The sequence below is a fragment of the Lepisosteus oculatus genome, chromosome 26 (assembly GCF_040954835.1).
Source record: "Lepisosteus oculatus isolate fLepOcu1 chromosome 26, fLepOcu1.hap2, whole genome shotgun sequence".
In the NCBI taxonomy this organism is placed as follows: Eukaryota; Metazoa; Chordata; class Actinopteri; order Semionotiformes; family Lepisosteidae; genus Lepisosteus; species Lepisosteus oculatus.
The window spans coordinates 3,401,837-3,420,535 of NC_090721.1; the positions used below are offsets into that span (position 1 = coordinate 3,401,837).

The 18,699-nt window shown below is 44.6% G+C and overlaps 1 protein-coding gene across 1 annotated transcript; it reads right to left on the minus strand.

The window, feature by feature from the left end:
* Window positions 1-1,150: 1,150 nt before the first annotated feature.
* On the minus strand, window positions 1,151-17,845 carry ywhag1 (3-monooxygenase/tryptophan 5-monooxygenase activation protein, gamma polypeptide 1). The gene is made up of 2 exons (XM_006640834.3): window positions 17,602-17,845; window positions 1,151-7,149 (listed from the first exon to the last, which is right to left on the minus strand). The coding sequence occupies exons 1-2, from the start codon at window positions 17,686-17,688 to the stop codon at window positions 6,493-6,495; spliced, it is 744 nt and encodes a 247-aa protein (XP_006640897.1). The 5' UTR covers window positions 17,689-17,845; the 3' UTR covers window positions 1,151-6,492.
* Window positions 17,846-18,699: the final 854 nt, after the last annotated feature.

The window sequence follows — 18,699 nt, forward strand, 5'->3', positions numbered from 1 at the left end:
TTAAATTAAAAAGGGTCATCAAAGGTTGAAGGGAATATTTGGATGAAAGAGATCGATGGAGTTTAATTTAATAACACAGATTTTTCGGCAGGTCTTGAGGACCCATGTTGCTGCTCGGGTGAAGTGTAGAATCGGAAGAGGGGCAGGGGGTTCACTAGATGCCCCCATGAAAAGACCTGAACGATTGTATTATAGACAGTGGTCCACAGTCCTGTACTGTTTACTTTTCACATGTTTACTTCTTCATCATGAATTGAAGGGGCTGTTTGAGGTGGCAGGAACTAATTCCAAAAATCTTTTTTTTTTGTCTGAGCAGCTCCAGGTATAGATTTTTGGCGACTGGACAAATTTACACTGCACCTTTTATTTAAATTGTATCTTAAATGTGTCTTATTTAGTCCGTTTAGACTTTTGAAAATGGAAAACGTTCATGTGTTACGTGAGAACTCGGACATGAGCGAATGTGATATGTGAATTCTAGGACAGTGCAGGTTAACCAAGAACTGTTTTAAAAAAAGCCTGCAAACTAGATTTCTGCACATGGTTGTCTGAGCTACACTAGTGGTTCACACCTCAGAGGTGCCTGGATTGATGCAAGTCAAATCACCCAAAGTGACAGCAGGCTGACAATAAAGCAGAATTATTATAACTGTAAAGGTGGTCAAAGGCATTTAAAATAGAGGAATATGCAATAAGATGTGTTGAGCACTTCTTGGAAAATTAAATCCCCAAATCCCTAAATATGATTTCATTTCAGTCTCCAGATGGAATTGAATCCAGATGGAATTGAATCCAGATAATATTTAACGTCAGTAGCAAATATAGTTTGAATATAGTTTCACTTATCAGAACTGTCCACATAGGTTTCCTTGTACTGTATTTCTCATGGCTGAACACACCCCAGGCAGATGGACAAATCTGAATAGGTTTTATATGACTTCTAACGTCATACAGTCACATGCTTTAGTTACATTTCTTTCCTATAATCAACATACTGTACAGTATGGTGGCTGAAGTGAGACCCAAGACTGAGGCTAATTCCAACAGTATCTGGTTAGGAAATACTTTGCAATAGAGCTGCAAACGAGGTGAGAGGTCTTGCTTGCCCTTGTGTGAACGTAATGAGAAACAAAAGACAAAAGGTTTTCAGTTTATGTCAAGAAACCAATATCTTTAATGAGCAACAGAAGGCAACCGACTCTCCTAAAACGTACACATGCTTTTACAACAGTACTTGATCAAACACCACTTTTCTTCTAAGGATTCTCCCTCCTCCTGAAATGGGCCTTTTGCTAGCACTCATTTTTCCTCATGACACCTGAGCCAGACATTGCCCTTGCAGACAGGCAAGTAAAAGATGGCTTGGCCCCTTAGGACTGTTGTCATGGTTCCCTGGTTGTCTTCCTGTTTCCCTGGCCTACTCAGTTTCTATAGAATGATGTAGCAGAGCATGCATATAATTATAAACTGTTGCATAAACAGCCATGAAATCCTGTGAGTTGCAACCTGTTCGCAATGTTTTTCGTTTTTTAAGGACTGAACACTATACTAATTGTCAGTGTGAACAGGAATGAGAAGACAAAATGTGTTCGTAAGTAATTGTGTAAACCATTTCACTCCACACGTTTTAAAGAGACAAAAACAGTGGCTTTGAAGCAGTTGAGATCCTTTTTGTTCTGTTCAGATGTACAAATTCATCAGAAGAGAGCGGGTTCGGACTTAAAGTAACAACTCTCTCCCTCCCACCCTGCTATTCCCAACAATAACATGACAAAACCAACTATCTACTTTTGTCGCATGGTAACAGCTGTACAGTACACTGATAATTAAGAGTGGGGAAAAAGGGAGGATTCTGGGATGCAGATCTGGCAGATAATGCTACCCTGTGTAAAGTCTGTTTCTCCAGTCAGTTTTAAAGAGTGCATTAGAGGGCGTGCATGACCCAAACTAAACCACTGTTTCATCACGTGAATTATGTGGATTGGCAGCCATCGGCCAAACTCCTGCAAAAGGTCACAAGCCGCAGGAGAAGCCTCACTAGTGACTCAGAATATAGACTTATCTAAGACCTCAATTCTATTGCTTTCCCCACAGCTGCTGCCCTTGAATCTGTAGGAACAGCAGATTCTCCCTGCCAGCCGTAAAGAGAGTATCTGTGGGTTCATGACTGTGTGGATAAACTGCTTGTGATTTAAGGTCTAAAAGAGATAACTGCATCAGCAAAACAATTCAGATTAAGACGCTGCAGATGCATAACAATGAGTTTTTAGTCATGAGCACTTCCTGCATCTCACCCAGGTGACTGTCCTAAGTCTCAGCTCTTTGTACTGTAGCTATTTGCTGAAATGCAAATGCAGCAAATCTGTTTTAATGTAACAATCCAGGTCCCCTCAAGAACACATTTCCCCTGCTAGTCAACAAAATGTTTAAAATAGTCCTGGTAAACTTAACCTAAGATGTTTAGAAGTGTTCATTCCCAGCCTGGCTCTTGAGATGTCAGTCACTGGGTTTGCAATTGTGTTGATCTGAATTGGTCTTTTCAACTGCGAGTTCCCTGCCTGGAGAATGACACAGAATGTGAGTTCCTCACAAGTGAAGCACTTCAAGGAGGTGCAAAATCACTTTCTTCAGCTTGGTTTAATAGGCAGGAACCTTTTAAGTGGAATAATTTTGTTTAACTGGGTACACCATGCATTAGCAGGGACTGTCCTATGGATGAAACTATGTAGGTCCACAATAACTGGACATACATACTTTTCCCCCCCATGTTCTGGCTAAATTCCACTCTGGGCTTTCATAATCTGGCCTTGCGTGATTTCCCCCTTCAAATTTCCCTAATTCAATTCATTTCTCACACCTCCACCTGGTCTGTCATGTAGTGGGGCTGCTGCTTTATTATGACCTCCGCACTTTGGTGGCGGATAAATACCCTTCCGTATGTAATCGGGGATTCTTCAGGGTGAAAAGTGCTGTATAAATACAAGAGACTGTAAGAATCACTTAGACTCACATTTGATGTTCTGAACTGTTCAGCATTGGGTTTTTCTATCTATCCCTTTTATTGAATTCAATTTTATTTCATGCTGGATCTTGGAATTGTGCCCCTGAAAGGTGAGAAGTTAAATATTAATTTATGCAGCAGGGTTAATAAGGCTGGTCTGGGACGTCTGACCTGTCATTTATTCTTAGCTACTCGGTGCTCCTTGATCAGTGTTTCAGAACTGCTTCAGCCTTTGAATTTTCAGTAACAATTTGATGATATTAACTACTTTTTAAGGTCACAGAGAATCCTCATTGGTGGACCTGTCAGTGGCTTATCAGTAAAGAACAGCGGTAGCTGTTATCTGCCACTCTCTGCTGGTGGAAGATGTCCTGAAGATGAAAGTACTTCTGTCCTTTAGCTATTCCCTCGTTCCTGTGCCTGACTTCAGGAATTGCTTGTACTAACTCTGCTTTCTCCTGTCACCATCGGGCTTCAATGCAACCCATCTCTTTCACTTCTCAGTCTGCCACTCTCCCTCACCAACCCCACAGCAAAAATTCCCCAAAGTGGGAATACTTTAATCAGAAGTAACCCCCTCCCACTTCCATATTTAAACCAGCACTTCCCTTAAATCTCCCCATCGTAACATGCCCTTTGTTTAAAGAGTTTACTCCCAATTCTGCAAATGATCCACTGTACAGATCCCTCATTAAACCTTCAGAGAAGGTTCATGAAGAAGATCCATCCCTGTTTCTTCCTGCCTTTTCCAAGCGAGATACTTTCTCTATAAACAAAGGACTTTCATTCTTCTAGCATCTCATCAACTGCCCATTATTACATACGGTATGGCCTCCGTTTTTGAAAAAGCAGCTGTGATTCACTTAACCTCGCTCCTCACTCTGACCCCTGTACCACTCTACGACAGATGAGAACAATGCATCTCTCTTTGGGTTTTCATTTTCAAGGACAAAAAATGCCTTTGTACTCTTTTTTTCCAGCCATGTAGTAGAAATGAAAAAGGCCAAGTAGTAGATTTTCATCTGTAACCCCAGATGTAGGTCTGATTTGAGGTGTTTGAGATGTTTAAATTAAAAGCTTAACCCCCTGCATAACTGCTGTTGTGCAGCTTAGGGCTTCCATGAGCAGATGTAAGTAAATTGCAATACCATCAAAGAGGAGAAAGCCAAATGTGTTGGAGGTGAGGGTGGAATGGAAATGGCCCATGTACCATGCTTGCTGTACTTAGTTCTGTTATGTGTGACAGCACAGTTTGCCTGTTCTTGAAAGTGTCCTAGCCCGTTCTTGCCTTTCCATGATGCGGTGTAACAGAATATGTTTCTGTGAATCTAGGTCTGAAGCGCCTCTCATTTTACAAGTCTCTCCCACCACCAGCAAGCGTGCCTCTCTCCAGATTCCTGCGTTTGTTTTTTTCTTGAGAAGCAATGTCACGCAAAATGAATGAAGACGTCCCACGCCAAATCCCCGTTGAGAACACAACCACATTTTCCCAGAAAAAAAAACACAAAAAAGGGAACTTCCATTCCGCCTACAATGAATGGGACTACAACAACCATTTTCCCTACTGCTAGATCCAACACAACCCTGAGAAACAACAGCAATACAATTCAATTCATGACTATTCTAAATTAACTACACTAAATAATAAATAAATAAGAATAAGAATAAATGTCAGCTGCATACAGGGTACCTGCAGTAATGCTGGTTCCAGCATCCTACTCTTTTTACTTGACTTTTAACAATGTTCCATTCAAACAAAAAGCCATTTTATCGCAAAGAAGGTAAAAGAAAGTGTCAAGTCACAGAAGTGAGGAAAGGCCCGTGATATCAGGAGCATGAAACCATGTCATGATCTCTTTAGAAACAAGGGTGTACTCCATAATGACAATGCAGAACAACTCCCCACAACCAGCTATGAAATGGTGCAGTAGAAGAGCTCTCTCTTTTTTTTTTATTTTGTGCGACCGCTACATATTGACTCACATTCAATATATTCATCACTCAGGAGACAGCTAAAAAATCCAAAATAAATAAAATGGTCCGTGTGTGAAGGAACTCCTTACAGAAACACTGATTCTGATAAAATAAACCACTGTTGAAACCTTAAACAGTTCACTGCATGACAGAAGAGAGCACAAACAGAAAGGTCATTCTAAGAACAACATATTAATCGTTTACACTGTAATAATTATAATTTCACCATGACAAACACCAGACAGTGAGAGTAAGCTAACACTGGTGTTGTTTTCTTCCGCTTTTAACAAATCAAATACAGAACTGCATGTCACTAAGCAACGTCCATAACAGATCAATTTATTGTTAACAATCACTGATTTGGTATAGCGTACTTCAGCAAATGGAAAAAAAAAAGAAACTCATAATAAAAAGGAAATAAAAAATCAGTTTGAAGTCTAGTCATTTCTTGTTCATAGGAATACATAACACCTACAGTATAAGTTAATAAAGTCAAGCTACCTTACATAAATACGTCACCAGCATGCACAATATTGTATTATCGAGAATATTGGAGCAGGAATCGTCTTACACTGAGGAAACAGTATAATAGGCAAGTGCATTTCTTTTTAAGAATAAAAAAACAAAACAAATAAAAACAAACCACAAACCTCAAAGCTGCTTTAAGATCTATCCCATTAAACACATCAGTTTTCTGCCGTCAGTGTTACCTTAACACCCCCAAAGAGCTCATGGTTCCAGTAAATGCTTGACCTTGTTCCGTGGCCACACGTTATCATCATTTGGGCAATTTTCTCGGTGTTCTTTTCCAGAATTCCCTCGATAATCGCTTTCAGTCTTAAGGGTTGATTAACAACACGTTAGATCGGCATGCAAGGGGAAAGGAGATTTACCATATCCTCCCTGTGCACCTGCTGTAGGTCATCACTACCATGTTGGCTAGTTACCGATGAGTCATGTTTCCAAGTTTAAACTAAGGTGGAGACTTCCTTCTTTTTAGAATTCGGTGCACACGTGTGTGTGTGTGCGCCTTCGAAAGGGTACTAATATTCAGATGTGCTGTGCGATTCCTGGAAGTGCTCTCTGAACAGGTCAAAGGTAGCCCCTTCTTCAAGCTTACTGGAACCATTGCAAACTATGTTTTGAGGCTTTCACATTCACGTTTTTACTCTATCTTGCTATCTTTCACATCATCAGCCCCCCCCCCTAAAGTTAAATAAGCAGCTCCACGTTGTTTGTACTACGAGAACAGTCCAGATGCCAGTGTGAGGCTGCCATTCCAATCCAACAACAGCCACTTTTTTTTGACTGACCGACCTTTTCCTCTAAGTGGTGTTTTGGCAAATGTCGAAGAGGCGATCAAGAAGGAGGAGGGTGGTTTTTTTTTCTATTTTTTTTTTTAACTACTGGAAGGTTCCCCCCCTCCCCCCAACCCTCTTTTATCTTTAAACTTGTGGAAAAATAAAGACTGCTTGCGGTAGTAGCATCAGCTAAGCGGCTGCCCAGTCCACCGGCTTTTAATTGTTGCCCTCCCCTCCGTCGTCGTCCTGCTGGTCGCTTGTCCACAGTGTCAAGTTGTCTCGCAGGAGCTGCATGATGAGTGTGGAGTCTTTGTAGGAGTCCTCGTTCAGGGTGTCCAGCTCGGCGATGGCGTCGTCGAAGGCGGTCTTGGCCAGGTGGCAGGCCTGCTCGGGCGCGTTCTGGATCTCGTAGTAGAAGACGGAGTAGTTGAGGGCCAGGCCCAGGCGGATGGGGTGGGTGGGCTGCATGTGCTCCTTGCTGATCTCGTGGGCCTCGCTGTAGGCCTTCTCGGAGGACTCCACCACTGTGGCGCGCTTCTCGCCCGTCGCCACCTCGGCCAGGTAGCGGTAGTAGTCGCCCTTCATCTTCAGGTAGAAGACCTTGCTCTCGTACTGCGTCTCGCTGCAGTTCTTGATCAGGAAGTTGTCCAGCAGGTTGAGCACGTCCTGGCACACGGCCTCCAGCTCCTTCTCGATCTTCTCGCGGTACGCCCGCACCATCTCGATCTTCTTCTCGTTGCCGTCCGCCGAGGTCTTCTGCTCGATGCTGCTGATCACGCGCCAGGAGGACCGCCGCGCGCCCACCACGTTCTTGTAGGCCACCGAGAGCAGGTTCCTCTCCTCGTTGGACAGGGCCTCGTTCAGCTCCGTCACCTGGAAGGCAGAGGACAAGGGAGGGTGAGGCGTGGGGCCATTCAGAGAATCCAAGCTTCCTCATCCGATTCAATCTAGAAATGAAATAAAATACTGCCATGCTCCAGCGACACACAGTACAGTAGATCTTGTATCAAGGTACTTTTTGTTGTTACACAGATTGTTAAGCCACACCTTCATTCACAATGCAAAGAGCAACTTTTGTCTTTGGGAACCTACAGTAAGCTCCATTGACGCCCAAATTAAAAATAAAAATATATTCAATAAAAATGACTCTTTCCCCCCTTCATATGTGGTATACAAAAACCTCAACCTGAAATAAACTACCATTGTAGTTTGCATCCATTGACATGTAAAATCCAGAAAATATTTAAAATCTTAGAACCCACAGGCCAGATGCTAAAATGAGGGAGCACGCTTGGTAAAGCAAAGATTCACACCTTCGCAAAGAGACAAAATGAAGAAAAAACAGGTTAAATCCGATGGTACTGTGTTAAAGCTCAGTATAAATGTGTGAAACCGTTTAAGCAAGGATAAATGATTTTTAATGAAAGTGTAGCTTTCGCACAGCAATGCTGACCTTGGCAGAACTACAGCAGAAGCTAAACTGGCACGCCCTCCCCGAAACTGCAACATCATTTACTGGGACTGAGACAAACGCCCTTCAACCTTCCTGACAGAACAATACATGGCTCACTTGTACACACAAGTTGTGCCTAGTCTGAGCCCATGAGGCTTCACACCAAATTACAAATATCCCCATTAAAAGCACGTTTATAAACCTTCAGAAGTGACATAATTGGAAATCGGTGTATGTCTGCCTTTTCAGAGGGGAAGATACCAAGAGTTCTGACGACACAAATAAAAAAACTTCTAACATGAAATGTGGACATCTAGATTATAGATTATGACATGCTTGCTGAAGACTGCAAGATAGACACTTCATTTATTTTTCATTTTATTCAGAAAAGCATTTCAAACCCACTTGTGGATCAAAGTGATGGGACATACCACAGAATGCCATGGATTAAAGAGGGCAACCAACAGTTATGTTCGAAATTTAGTACACTTAGTCAAACTTACAGCTACACACAGCAATCACTACCCTAGGGCTATCTCCATTATAAAGTTTACTTGCTAGACTACAGTATGTATGTGCAGGCAGTACTGTTAAGTTCCGGTTCATTAAAAGCAAGTATGTTAGACTTATTTTGTAGATTTTACTTATTTTACTATTACAAAAGTAAGGGTTTCTAAAATTACATTGCCAAATATACTTACATTTCCACCCAAAATAACACACCTCTTCCAATTCAATTTCTTTCCAAACCTTTTGCTTTTTGTACAATATTTTTTTAATACAAAAACAAGAAAAAAAAGGCGTTTCCATCTTCAAAGCAGTATCTAAATGGTAGGGATAAGCTTATAAAACTATCTTCTTCTTTTGCAACTGCTGGGGGGCTGATATTCAATTACATAGGTTTGATTGTATTTCCTGTGGTGAGAATTGGAAATAGAAATGGACTAAGACAGCTTACCAACTGAGCTCCACAAAAGTGGCTCTCCAGGATCTATTAAATCATAAATTATTTGATGTTATTTTTACTCTAAATGTCAAAATGGGCTGCCATTGCTTTTACAGTTATAAAGAGCAATTTTTGAAATAAGGTACAACCTTTCTCCTGCCCCTCCAACTAAGCATTGGATGAAGCCCTCAGCTTTGGCATAGCCTCAACTAGAGTGAAATATTAGTTTTGGCATGGTATTTCAAAAGCTCTCTCACACTGTATATTAAATGCTCCAGATCTGATTAATGATCTACATCTGGCTGTTCCATATGGGGGTTCTTGAGAATGCTTAGTTTCTAACTCATAGAGGGTGCTACAAACATTTAAAGTGGCAAAAAAACAACAAATCTGTCTAATCTTATTCACTGAAAAAGACTTGCTCATGATTCATAAAACATAATGGGCTATTATCATATAAGAGAACTGTCATACAAACTTCTCCCTGCCTTCTCATGCAGACAGTGAGAAATCTGCTTTCTCTCAATACTCTGAAAACAACAGAATTAGGCCAAACAATAGCACATCGAAATTGCTTTGTCTTTATCAAAAAGGACCTTCTAGACAAGAACGTGGGTTTTATTCACTCAAAAAGCACAAAGTGTTGATAGCCGAAACCTTAGCAAAACGAATGGTATTTTTTCAGGAATCTGGAGGCAAGAGCAAAACTGATCTACAATGCCTTAGTTATCCTTTCTTTGTTGCACGTGAGACTGCAATGGCTGCAGGCATTTTTTTGTAGACATGTTTTAAGACGTATAAAGGGCTAGTTACATATTTAAGGATCCAATGGATCAATGTAAGCTGGTGTTAATAAATGGCATAAAAAGCACAGTCTTTGCAAATTCTGGAAGGGAGAAGTTGCATTTAAACCTGGTGATGTACAGTACAGTAAGAGGTCATCCCTCAGTCTTACTGACAGCTAAAGGCTCACACAGAACATGTACTGTAAACTGCTGCTCTGCAGAAGCACGGCACCCCCAGAGAGACTCCAGTCTCTGATCCCCGCTTTCCTGCAGTGTGTAAAATCGTTCTCTCTGCTTTCATTTGACAGCTACTATAGAATGCAAGGGGACTGCCTTTCCATTCTGTGCCTAATCTGTTCTCATTTTCACCGCCATTCTAAATCTGTGTCCTTTAACTCTCTCAAGTCTCTGGATTCAGGTCTGGCCTGTCTGAGTCAAATGGGTATGTCCTTCTACAACAGGCTATCCTTTCTCTAGTGCTGCCTGCCTTTTCTGTAGGTTATACTGTTTTTCCTTGCTTTACCATTTACCTGTCTTTCAGGTGATAATAACACACTCATTGGTGCACGAGGGAGTAAACTCTTTGTTTCTAAAGAACAACAGCCAAGTACAGTCATGTGAAATTTTTAATATCATTCTGCTGAAAGCTAAGACCATATTGAACTAAAAATGGACAGTCTCCTGCCTGCTAGGCCATTTGAATATTATAATTTTACATATTTAAATGAGCTACTTCAATTCCCAATTTCTGCACGCCACAGCCATCTTATGCAGAGATCGATCTGTCAATGTCTTGTTACAAGCGATTGTAAAAATAAAAAGAGCATAGCGCCACTGCATGAAAAAAAGTGTCCAAATTTCTCCCTTCAGTCTTCCATGCATCTTCTTCAAGCGCACCCATGAAGCCAACTACCAGGTTCATTTCTTGGTAGTTGCAACCGGCAACAAATACGCAAACCAGCATTTCAGTTACAAACAGGGAATAATTGAGCTTGTGAAGGGTCAAGTCATTTTGCGCTTCACACCAACAATAATTAAGCTTCCTTTTGTTCCAACAGTATTGAAGTGTTGAAATTATACACTCAGTTTTTTTTTTTTCTTCCTACCCACTATACGCCTAGACCTACTGGGGCTGGTGAGAAGCAATTTATCATGTGCAGTCCCCGGTTGCCATGGAAACAAAGCAATCCGCTCATTTTGTGCTCAAGTCTGGCTCCACAGCTGTCAGGAAGGCAGCCAGGGCCCACATGCCAGAGACCGGGAAAGGGCCCTCAGTGAGGAGCAAGGAGGGAGGGACGGGAGACGTGTGCGCTGGGCCGGCAGCGTGTGGTTCTCCCCGCTAGGAGGGGCTCTCCCCTGGAATCGCGGGCCGCCAGCCTGGCAGCAGCCATCTGGCTGCGGGTTTGAGAAATGCGGTACACTTGACCGCCCGGCGGCTGTCCGCCCAACTGAAGAAAAAAGCAACGAAGCCGACTAAAGGGATCATTCCTCAAAGACGTCACAGAACGCGACTCTGCCAAAGTCTCTGCACTGAACTCGGGAGGTTCCTACCAACTCCCACTGACCTGATCATATTACCAGTGGAACAGGTCCTCCTTACTTTCATACTAGTGGCTTTTCTTTTTCCCCCAGTAGTGTTTAAAGCTGGGAGGCACTATGGCAGCTGACTCTGCTGGGTGACCTCAGCTTCTGGCGATCTCCTGCAGGGGGCGCTGCTGAATCGTTTCCGATGCTGAAGCAGTTTGTCCCGAGTAAATTCGCCCTCCCCAGCCTGCAACTCCCGGCTGGCTGCTGCACTCCCCAAACTGAGGCAGCCCTTGACGAAACTGGGGGTTTAGCAGTGGGGGATTCCCGCCCTGGTACAGTAATGAAAGGTGCACCAAATACTGACACCATCCCCGCTGTTCTGTGGTCTTTCCAGTCAGAAATCTGAGCCTCCCGTCACACCCAGATCAATACAGAAATACACCAGAGCCTGCAGGCGTTGTGACCTACAGTCCTACAGTCTGCAGGCGTTACAGATCCTGCACCCATTTGTGTTCTGTGTTCCTCTCAGAAACTGGAGTGAACCCGGCTTCCCCTTTTCAGAGTTAAACCTGCTTGGAGAGACAAATCGGAAGCAACTTATCTGGAATGAACAGGCACAGTCAATAAGGCAATCAAGGCTTGGCCATTAGAGAAGGATTTCCTGTGTGCCGTGATTAAAAATTAACTACTGTAGACTACAGCCCCCCTGGTGGATTGGGATCATTAGCACTTATCAGGTAATTGCTACTGGTTAAAAACTTTGAGCACTGCACTCTTGCACACTGGGCAACCTATCATTCCAACGATGGTAAACGCCGCTGTTTGAAGATCACGTGATGGCTGTGGGGGTGGGGGGTGGGGGTCTCTCCAGTAAGTCACATGACCCTGACAGCCCATCACAGGCCAGGAGCAATCCTGCCTGGATGGGTCACCTGCTTCTCTGCTGTCAGCCAAGTGAGTGAGCCTGCATCTCGAGTCTCTTCACATACAATACAGATGTCAAATTCACGGTTTTCACTATGAGCTGTCAAACAGATCTATTTGAAAATACTGCTGCCAGTTGTAATTGATTGTCATGAATGCGTAGCCCATTATCTTACAAAATAAACCATAAGTAGTCCGATCTTAAATCAGTGAGGAACTTGCTCTCATTTTCTGATTGACAGTTTCCCCGCTTGATTTTTATACAGTCTCTCATCAAAGTGCTTTCATTTTGGTGCACAATCCACATGAGCCATTTACTCACTTTTCAAGGGCACAGGCACAGCATCATTTCCACTAATGGAGGTTAAAGTGTTCTGAGTGCTAGTGAGTAGTGTAAAAAAAAGGGGACCAAAACCACAGTACAGCTCTGCTGCAGAATGTTCTCCCATTGTTCCTGGTCTCACGGCCCAGTGTTTGACACTGTCCTATTTCTGAAAAACTATGAATGCAGCCCAAGATACTGCAGGGTCCAGTCAGTGAAAACAGCAGATTAGCGACTTGGATTTTGGTGGAGACACCCATTAAAGAATGGACATCGGATGGATGTCTGCAGACGCACAGTTAGGAATCTGGGGCGTGGGCGTGGGCGTGGGGCTCCTAAGTATACAGTAGCAGCACAGTCCACAGGGAGCAGATGAAAAGCCCAGTCCTGTCTTCTGAGCCCAGCCCAGTCTAAAGAGCGCAAAGTGCTACACACTACACGCACAGGGCTGTCTCCCCCGATAAGCTGATGTGACCTGCCCAAGCAGCTACCCAGTAATGCTGTGCGTGACGCCTTCTGTCACGGGGAAAAATGACTGTGGACTCAACCAAGGGGAAAGGAGCACTCAAGTGGCCCTATAGCGTTATATAACCGCAAATGACTGCAGTTTCTCAATGAACTGCTTTCCTTACAGCTTGCAGGCTTCTAAATATGAAAAGGTCTGCAGCTCAAAGAGCATGAAACAATAGCAAAAAATGAATGACTGGTGCCTCTTGTAGTAAGTAGCTTAAAAATGGATTTTTAAGGACTGTACTTAGAGGAATGAACCCCTCTCCCCATCTGAGCTGCTGCGATTGCACTCCATGACCACAATATTGGATGTTACGTTGTTATTTATTAGATACGGGCTTCAATATCAACTCGAGGCCCCAGGGGAACCGTGCTGGTGAGCGGAGCCATCAGTTTCTCAGCTCCTGCCGGTAATTCAAACACACCTCAGCGAACAGCTGCAACAGCCAGTCAGATTCGCCATGTTCTCTGGTACAGTTCACTGAGGTGCTTAACATGGTTCTTTAAAAGACCCTGCACTTCGAGGTTTTCAGCATTATATATTGGAGCTACAAGCCTGGTTAGAGACCCTGCAGATACAACAGCATTTGTATCTGCCACATTTGTACCACAATTGTACCACATTACTATATGTACTAAATGACAATGCCTAGATGGTACAGTTAGAAATCCAGGTTCTGATTAAAAATCATCAAGAATGTTTCCAGGGGAAAAAACTTCCCCGTTTCCCCCATCCCAAAAAAGTCTGAACACATTTTGTTTTGAGCTGTGTTGTTTTATTCAATGGGAGCTTTAAAAATGTGGGGTCTGGACATCTAAAATTAATGTTCTGATTTGCAGTTTCTCAGGAATCAAGGCTTTTTTTTCCCTTTTGCTTCAGACAAGGCAAAGGAAATCCATTACTAAAGGAAGAGGTGACTGATGTTTTGTCTTTTGTAAGCGGTATGTCTCTGCTCCCAATTCTGCCAATGTCACATTATCTACACATCGTTTTCAGGGAAATGACATTATCGTGCTCAAGAGGCTGCTTGTGAGCCATTCTGACGTCACTGTGATGAAGGGCAGGACACATCAAGCAAGAAGAAACGACTTTAGCCAACACAGCTAGGGGATAATTAAGAATGATTCAGGATATCAAGACAAGCCATGGAACAAACAGACAAATAAGCATTTACGGAAATTCAACAACTAGGAAGAAAGAGGTATACTATTTACTTATTACAAAAGCTGCAAAGCTTTAATCTGACATAAGAAAATGCCCCCACAATTGCAATACATCTTCATATTACATGACAAGGTGACCACAGTCTTCCGAGCTACACTCCCCTTGCTCTGAGCTGCACAGCTGATAGAGGTAAGCAAGACTACCTGACTGCATCATATTAACAGAACTTTAACTCTTGGCTTAAGGACTACAGGATCATCGACACTTAGCTAATATGTACCAAAGTCTATAGACTTTCCAATGCCATGCTGCTTGGCCATGTATTTGTCACATGATTCAGCTACAAAATGGTGGTCATTCATCTGCCTTTAGTGGCAATGTTTATCTCCGGAATAACGTGTTATTAGAGTTAGCACGTCAGCAACCCAAGGGCTAGAAAAGAAATGTGTGCGTGGCACTTTGAGGCTGAGACATGGAGGACAGTCCCACTGGGATCGTCTTCCCAAATCAATTTAACTGACTCCTTACTGCCCCGCCCTCGTTTTCTAAAGCTGCAGCCTTGAAATGGAAGGTAATTCAAAGGAAAGACTTCACAAGCTGAACCCCTTTATACCTCCAGTGATTGAGGTGTGTAATGCGCATCTTTAACAGGTCCAAAGTCAAATCTGAAAAGGGCTGAGTGGGACCTTGCTTTTTGAAATATGCCAATCCTATTTTCATGATCTAAACCGCTTTCTGGATATCTGGATAGCCAGTGAGTTTGGCAAGGAAGAGAACGAGGTTTTAACTGCGATACCAAATCAACGTCAGTCGAAAAACACCTGTCAGTCGGTATCTGAATGAATTATAACTGGATACAACAGACCCATGCAGATAAATACAGAATGAAGAACTGAACCCTGTGGCCTGTGCTGTTACATACAGGAAATGTACAACAGACCCCTTTTTCTGAAAGGAGGCACGTGCTGAAACCTACTTTCATGTACACTTTAACAAGCTTGATCCTGTTTGCTTTTTAGAATGAAAATCTAATCATGATAGTATGGACAATCATGTGTCCATGATTATCAATGATACAGTAGTATGTATGCTATAAGGATCATGTAAAATTGTATTTCTCTACATAACCATTTCATTAAACATGTTCAGTATAACTGCCTTCATAAGAACGTGTTAGTAAATTCGACTTGTTGTAACACATACTGTAGTAATTTATAATGTCAGACTGTCCAAATGCATCAGGAAAATACCTCAACTCAAACGTTTCATGTTCATGTCCATCTACGCGCGTTTGGAGCGAATCAGGTCATTTTCACCTGTATTTCAACATTAAGTTCAATGTTGTTTTTCCGAGGTGTCACCCACTGTAACAGCACAAACGCTGTAACCAGCGGTAGGAGACACGGGTGTGAGATTTGAGCGTGCCCGCTCTGTCCTATTGCTCTGTCGTGCTGAACAGTGGCCACTACCGCAGAGGCCAGGGACTCCCCTCAGCCGAGGGGCGAGGCGCCGGACACACCCCTCTACCGCAGTGCCAGCCCAGGGGCTGCAGGAGTCCCTCGGACAAACACGGAGCCTCCCGGATCCTTCCCGGTTCAGCGCCCTAGCCGGGAGAGGGAAGCACCGCAACCGGTTTGAGCTCGTCGGCAAAGGGGAAAACGGGGCTCTTGCGTTGGCATAAGGGCAATCGAATTGCACGCTGCCGTGCCGCCCGGCACGGTGTCCTTTGGGCTTCCCAACTCGGGACGCAGGTCAACACCATCCCCCCCGGTAACAGGACTGGGCAGGGCCGTCAAGAGCAGACGCCCTGCTCCCAGTGACTGTACACCTTCGTCACGCAACGAGCGTGTCGTGTCCAATCGGCGGCGTGAGCGACTACTCTCCCGTTCAGCGTCACCTCACGCCCGTGCACCGTCGCCGCTTTTAATTGAAAGCCCTAAAATACGCGAAAATTAGACACGCGCCCCCTGACACCTAATGCATCGGAGGGATGTGACGGATTCTGGGGATATTTTAAAACGTGTGTGCGCGCATCAGGGTCCAGCCACACTGAAGCCGGTACAAACCTCTTTATGAAAAATTATCTCACGGCCGCACTAATTTGAGAACTGCGAACAAGTCGCAGATTTTTTAAAAAAATGTTGCATAACGCATCGTGTTTCTATAACAACCGACTGCCCCCCCAATCCCCTCCCCTCCCCTGCCTGGCTAGCTGAATTATTTGCCGAGGTGGGTTGCGGTTTCCTGCTTTGAACCTGTAGCGTTAAAATCCGGGGGGGGCGGTGGGTGGGCGTGAAGCAGCAGCCCAGGAAAGTCACCCCCGAAAATAAAAAAACGGGGGGGGGACAGCGAACGGTAAATGCAAACGATTCAATTCCCCCCCCACCCAGCTACCACCGCCAGCACCACCTCCTCCCTCCCCTCTGCTGGTGCTGTGCGCCTCGCCCCACGCAGTGACACGCGTGTAATAATCGCCCCCCGGTCCAGGAGAGGCAGCCTCCCAGCGGCACAGTGACCCCCCGGCGGGGCAGGTGGCAGAGCGGGCTCGCTGCTCGCCCTTCCCTGCAATACGGCAGCCGCAGAACATTCTGGAAGCGCCGCCGCCGCCGCCTCCCACGTTTGCAGCGCCTCAGGATCCTCTCCTGCGCTGTACTGTCATTTGATTTAGACCCCCCAAACTGCCGCGGAAGGGCGGGGAGCCGGGGGGGGTACAGCAAGCCTAAAGGCGAGGCTGGTTCACAAAAAGCACCCCGGCTTCCGAGCCTGCAGTGCCGGCGTTTCTCGCACCGGGCAGCCTGACGTTTTAAACCCCCCGGAGCATCGCACAGGGTTGGGCGACATGGCGGGGGGGGTTGGTGGGGGACATATAAAGACAAAAAAGTCGTGCACATCGAGCGGCAGTGCAGCTATCACGTTGCTGACGGTGCATTCAAATAAACTGCAATTTTATATCCTCGCTTCCAGCGCCCGGCGTGTCCCGAGGAACACCACGTCCCGTCCCCATGCCCAAACTGCATTTCAGATACACACACCCAGCCCCCTGCACGGACCGCCGTATTAAAAAAGCCGGATGTCTCGAAAATCTACCGGCTTACTGTCATTTGTCTGCTGTGGTCCATCTTTTTTTTTTTGTATTGTTCTGAAAGGCTGAATTAATGACAAGGGACTCAAGACAGGGAAGGCACCGCCCCAAGATCAGAGAGTCCGCATGCGGGCACCTTTCCCGATAGCGCTCTCCTTCCCCTGACAGATGATCGCCGCTTTTACCTTTTGTTTCCACGTTTTCAGCACACACCCCACGAGCATTTCTGCAGACCCCGCTGCACAATGAGATGGGATTGAATCGCGGGTCTCGATGTCAGACATTTAGAATGTAGGTGGTCTGACATTTCTAACGGTTTCTGGCCTTTCGCGGTGCCAAGATGACAATCCTACACATCACACCCAGATTGTGGGGCCACTAAAAGCTTTTAACTCGCGAGTGCAAGATGAAACGTTTATTTTCCAAGGCGTATGCGACATTTTTTATTTCTGGTTGAAAGATGCACAGACATGTCACTAAAGTCACACACACACACACAAAAGATGCAGGCAGTGGGATTGCGGAACTGAGGACGTTCAGAAAATCCTGAAATGATCAGAGACGGCAGCCTGTTAAAAATAGAGAACGGCGAATTTGAAGGAGAAACTTACCGATTTCATGGCAGCTGCCATATCGTCATATCGTTCTGCCTGCTCAGCCAGCCTGGCTTTCTGCACCAGTTGCTCGCGATCTACCATTTTTTTAAGTGTCGTTTATAGGTGCTTTTCTCTAAGTTTTAGAGGAAATGTTAAAATGTCACTTGCAATGCAGTGAAATGCGATGCGATCTTCTTGCTGCAGCTGCTCCCTGCTGTCTGCGCGTGCCGACGGGCCAACCCCCCGCTCACCCCTCCTCCTTACACTTTCCCCACATTGCGTCATCACTCCAAAGAGGCGGGTCCCTGAGCCGTGATGTAGGAAGCCTTATTTGGGAGTCCGGACTTCCTGCGTGACAGGGCTGGAGCCAATCGCCGCCGTGCTCCCGTGTCAAGGCTCGCGCTTCCTGCTTGGGCGCTGCACACTGGGAGATGTAGTTCGTGTGCCCGGATTCCTCCTTTTCGGGAGGTGAGAAAGGAAACGCCCCGATTAAGAAATTGGGGTATTGTATTTTTGTTATTATGTGACCTTCTTTGAAATGTTTTAGGTTAGGCAAAGTGGCACACAGTTCTTCTCATTTTAGACCCGAAGAAAAGCTGTATAAGGTGTATTTGTACCGAATCCTGAATGCCATATGGGACAATGGTACTGTATATGCTTTATATAAGGTATGTCTGCTGCTAGTGGGGAGAGTCTGTTGGCGATGTACAGTATGCTGTTTTTATTGGCCTACTGATTTTTGAATACTGTATAATAAGGAAATAAAACACGTTTAAGTGAACAGGGTATACAACTTAAAAGCATTTGTTAAGCAGGTTTTTAACACCATAAGCTTCTCAGAGAGCAAGAATGTCCAATGTCAAATGTTAGTTACAGTAATTTGCATTTTCATTTAGAGCTAAAAGCAATTGGTAGTAACCCTGTCCCTTGCTAAGCTGTTGGAGTAAAGCATTTCACACATTCAGGTATTGGGATTTGAAATTAAAATATTTATGGTGAAAAGAAATTGGACCGGGGTCCAGTTCTGGAATTCAGGCTCTGTATGGAGTTTGTCTCCTGTGTTCCAGGGGGGTTTTCTACTGGTGCTGCGGTTTCCTCCCACAGTCCAAAGGC

Coding starts and splice junctions, on each gene's coding strand:
- ywhag1 (XM_006640834.3), bottom strand. CDS start 17,688: ATGGTAGATCGCGAGCAACTGGTGCAGAAAGCCAGGCTGGCTGAGCAG. Junction 7,150..17,601: donor TGGCAGCTGCCATGAAATCG/GTAAGTTTCTCC, acceptor TCTGCCTTCCAG/GTGACGGAGCTGAACGAGGC.